This window comes from Ipomoea nil, unplaced genomic scaffold (assembly GCF_001879475.1).
Source record: "Ipomoea nil cultivar Tokyo-kokei standard unplaced genomic scaffold, Asagao_1.1 scaffold0179, whole genome shotgun sequence".
Taxonomy (NCBI): domain Eukaryota; kingdom Viridiplantae; phylum Streptophyta; class Magnoliopsida; order Solanales; family Convolvulaceae; genus Ipomoea; species Ipomoea nil.
The window spans coordinates 464267-468413 of NW_017616607.1; the positions used below are offsets into that span (position 1 = coordinate 464267).

Sequence of the window (4147 nt, forward strand, 5' to 3'; positions counted from 1 at the left end):
GTCGACCGAGGCCCAAAGCAAGCCCTAGGCCGAGGCCTAGGTCGAGCTCGGGGCTCGGGCTAGGCGGCCAGTGGCCCAATGTGGGGCTCCGCCTTGGAGCCTTGGGTCCAAACAAACCCATCTTACTATGCTCCAGTAGACCGATTTGTTCCGAGTCCATTTCCAATATATTCATCAACTTGACACATATGACTTGTGACAATGTGATTCTACAATTTGATAGAATCATTAATTCTTGAATTGGTATGCACTTAATTTGATGATCAATAAAAATAAGGATCCTTATTTATTATTTCACAATAACCATATATATATATTTTTCAATAAAAAAAAAAAAGAAAAAAGAAAAGTAGCATTAAAGATAGGGCGGGCAGGATAGGTGGTTGTTGGCGAAATTGGTGGCGTAGCACTACCACTAAACGGTCAAAAAGACTCGCACGTACTCCTCTCTTGCCCAAGAGATTTCTCACATTTATCTCTACAGGGACGAGATGGAAATTTTAATTTTATTTGGAAATTAAATATTTTATTGTTTTTGTTTTTAAGAAAAAGCAATTAATAATTTAAGATCAAATTGAAAGAAAAAAAAAAAGAGAAGATTATGAGATGAAATGATAATTGTGAATACTCCTCCTTAGCTGGGAAGAATATATCAGTTTGGGCGTGCATGGCATGTTCTCCATCCAATGCTGCATCACAGTACTCCATTATTATTATTATTTCTTCCCATCCATGCAAGCCTTAGTTTGATTATCCCAAACAACTGCGAATTGAAAGATAAGATCAGATATGAAGACCCAAAATGAGGATGAGAAGAAAGATCATGCGCATGCAGATGAGGAAGGCAAGAGCAGAGTAAATAGGCTGCCTCCAGATCTGTTTAAGGTTTCCCAGGAAATTGATCATTACATCTTCAATCTGTGGAGCTCCCGATCCGGCTCCGACTCCAAGCCCCCCGATGTTCCCATCTGCGTCGAACAGTTCGCCGTTCTTCTGGAGGAGATCATCGACGATTACACCCGTTCCAGGGGGCAACCCGTGAAATGGAGCCAGCTCAGGGACGACGAAGCCGCTACGTTTCTCGAATCCGCCAATCGCATCTCCAAGCTCTCCAAATCCCTCTGCCATTTCTCTTCCGAGTACAAATACGCTTACTCCATCAGCCGCATCGGCGGCGTTCTCCAGCGCACAATGTCCTACTTGGAAGACGAATTCAAATCCTATCTCGACGACTGCAAGGCGCTGAAGATTAACCCCGACACCACCACCGCAAAACAGCATTCCCTCACCAAACGAGACGACGACGGCGGACATAATAATGTCTCGGAAGATCAGGATGCAGATCATCAATCTAGTAGTAATAACCATAATAAGGAATTATCAGAGAATACTACTACGAAGGCGGGTAGTGGGTGTTATTCCGAGGAAATCATGTCGAATTTGAATAAACTAGCCAAGGCGTTGATGTTCGGAGGGTACGAGGCGGAGTGCTGGCACGCGTATTTCGTGGCGCGGCGAAACGTGATGGAGGACAGCCTGTCCAGGATGGGGTTCGAGCGGCGGAGCATAGATGAAGTGCAGAAGACGAGCTGGGAAAGCGTGGAGAGGGAGATCGCCGCCTGGCTTAGAACATTCAAGTACTGCACCACCGAGCTTTTCACCGTGGAACGAAAACTCACCGCCACCGTCTTCAGCGACCACCCTTCCATGTCCGAGAGCATCATTAGCGACCTCTGCCGTTTCACCGTCATCCAGCTCCTCCACTTCTCCGACGCTGTCGCCGTCATTAAACGCTCCTCCGATAAGCTCTACAAGTTCCTCGACGTCTACGAGGCGCTGCGGGATCTTCTCCCCAGCTTGGACACCCTGCTACGGCCCCAGTGCATGGAGGAGCTGAAGGCCAAGACCCTCATAACCCGGTGCCGCCTGGGGGAGATGATGATCTGCATCATCCAGGAGCTGGAAATCACCATCAACGCCGATCCCCCCAAGAACCCCGTCCCTGGCGGCGGGGTCCACCCGCTAACCCGCTACGCCGTGACCACCATAGAAAACGCCTGCTGCTACAAAGAAACGCTGGATCAAGTGTTCATAGAACACCTGCAGTTCCAACAGCAGCAACATCAGCAGCAGGGGCAGGGTGGGAATGAGGTGGAGGGATGGGAATCCCATCTCTCCCCCTTCGGAATGCAGATCGCGAGAGCCATGGAGCTGCTGGACGCCAACCTGGAAGCCAAATCAAAGCTGTACAAAGACCAATCCCTGAGCATGATCTTCATGATGAACAACGGGCGACACATATTACAGAAGGTGAAAGAATCCCCAGGAGCTAGCAGCCTGCTGGGGAGCTCGTGGATAAAGAAACGTTCGTCGGATCTAAGATCTTACCACAAGAACTACCAGCGGGAGACGTGGGGGAGGCTGATGCAGTGCCTGAGCGTGGAAGGGCTCATCTCCAGCAGCGGGAAGGTGCACAAGCCGGTGTTGAAGGAGAAGTTCAAGAGCTTCAACGCCGTGTTCGACGACATTCACAAGACGCAGTGCAATTGGGTGATCAGCGACGAGCAGCTTCAATCGGAGCTTCGGGTTTCCATTACCAACATGGTGGTTCCTGCCTACAGGTCATTCCTTGCCAGGTTTAGTCAGACCTTCACGCCCGGGAGGCAGACCGAGAAGTACATCAAGTATCAGGGGGAAGATCTTGAAAAGTATATTGATGAGCTTTTCGATGGAACAGGGAAGAAGAAATAATAATAACTACTTCTAAATGGTGAAGACAAGCATTTAATTAATTTAATTTGTTGTTTAGATTAAGATTAAAGGGTATGGTAAGATTGATCGATCCAGATCAGATATGATGTCGGATTTGTAATTTAATTTCATCGTCTAGATTATTATATTATATTATAATGTATGGATGGATGGGAGTATGTATGTATGTATGCATGCAGGTTTCCGGCCTCATCATTTCATGTTCATATGCAATGGCTTTAAGTTTGTGAGTAAATGCATGGAGTAAGTAGAGGAGTGCATGCATGTGTCAAAGCTTTGCTCGTAGCGTGTAGTACAGAACACTACTCCTTTTGTTATAAATTCATAATTTGGGCAATTTATATCCTACACCACGGCGCGCGTTGCACTGTGCGCCCAGATGCAAAACGATTTTTTATTTTTTATTTTTTATTTTTTTTGAAATTTCTCGCCCCAGTGTATGGCAGTTAATTTTTCTTTAAAAAAAAAACTCATGTTCAAAAATGTACATAATGTTATACTAGAATACACATAATTGTATACATGAATGTACATAATTATATAACAAAATATACATACTCTTTTTAAAAGATAATACACATAATCTAACATAATACATAATAAATATAAACTTTTAACATAATACACATCAACTCTTAACATTATACACACAAATTTTCTGATTCGGATGTACATAATTGTATAAAAAGAATGTACATAATTGTATAAAAAAATATACATAATTGTATGAACAAATATACATAATTGTGTGAACAAATATACATAATCACAGCAACTTCCTACCGCGCTTCCCAAAATGACCCCAAAACGTCGTTTTGGGAGGCGCGCGGCGCACAATGTTACGCGCGCCGTGGTGTAGGGTATAACGATTGCATAATTTGCATTTTTGTTAACTGTATTTAGGACATTCTCAAAGAAGAGGTAGTTGACTTTTGTAAATCTTTTATGTTGGGTAATAAGGTGGAAAATTCCAAAAATAATAATCCTAGCTACGGAAAGAGATTATTATTATATGGAAAAAGGCAAATATACGTGCTACGATGCGCGCAAGAGAGAATTTCTATGCTATACAATTCAATAAGCTTTAAAAGAGCTCTTGTATAAATAGTGGGGCAAATCCACTTCCTAAACCAATGTGGGACAAAAGTTTCACTTTTTCTCTTCATTTTTCCAACTCAAATAAGTCTAATTTGAGAATCAATATCTCATTCACCCATTATCTGTTTTGAGCGTACAATATATCAATCTCTTCGTCTCACTACGAAGAATCCGAATCCACTTTGACCCGACCCAAATTGGAAGTGGACCCCACTGATAATTGTACCACAAAATAGCCACTTAATATGCCATTTTAAGCTATTTTTCCAACAATCCC

The 4147-nt window shown here is 43.4% G+C and overlaps 1 protein-coding gene across 1 annotated transcript; it reads left to right on the forward strand.

The window, feature by feature from the left end:
* The first annotated feature begins 661 nt into the window (after positions 1–661).
* On the forward strand, positions 662–2816 carry LOC109178810 (exocyst complex component EXO70B1-like). Its single transcript, XM_019328374.1, has one exon. The coding sequence runs from the start codon at positions 790–792 to the stop codon at positions 2749–2751; it is 1962 nt and encodes a 653-aa protein (XP_019183919.1). The 5' UTR covers positions 662–789; the 3' UTR covers positions 2752–2816.
* The last annotated feature ends 1331 nt before the right edge of the window (positions 2817–4147 follow it).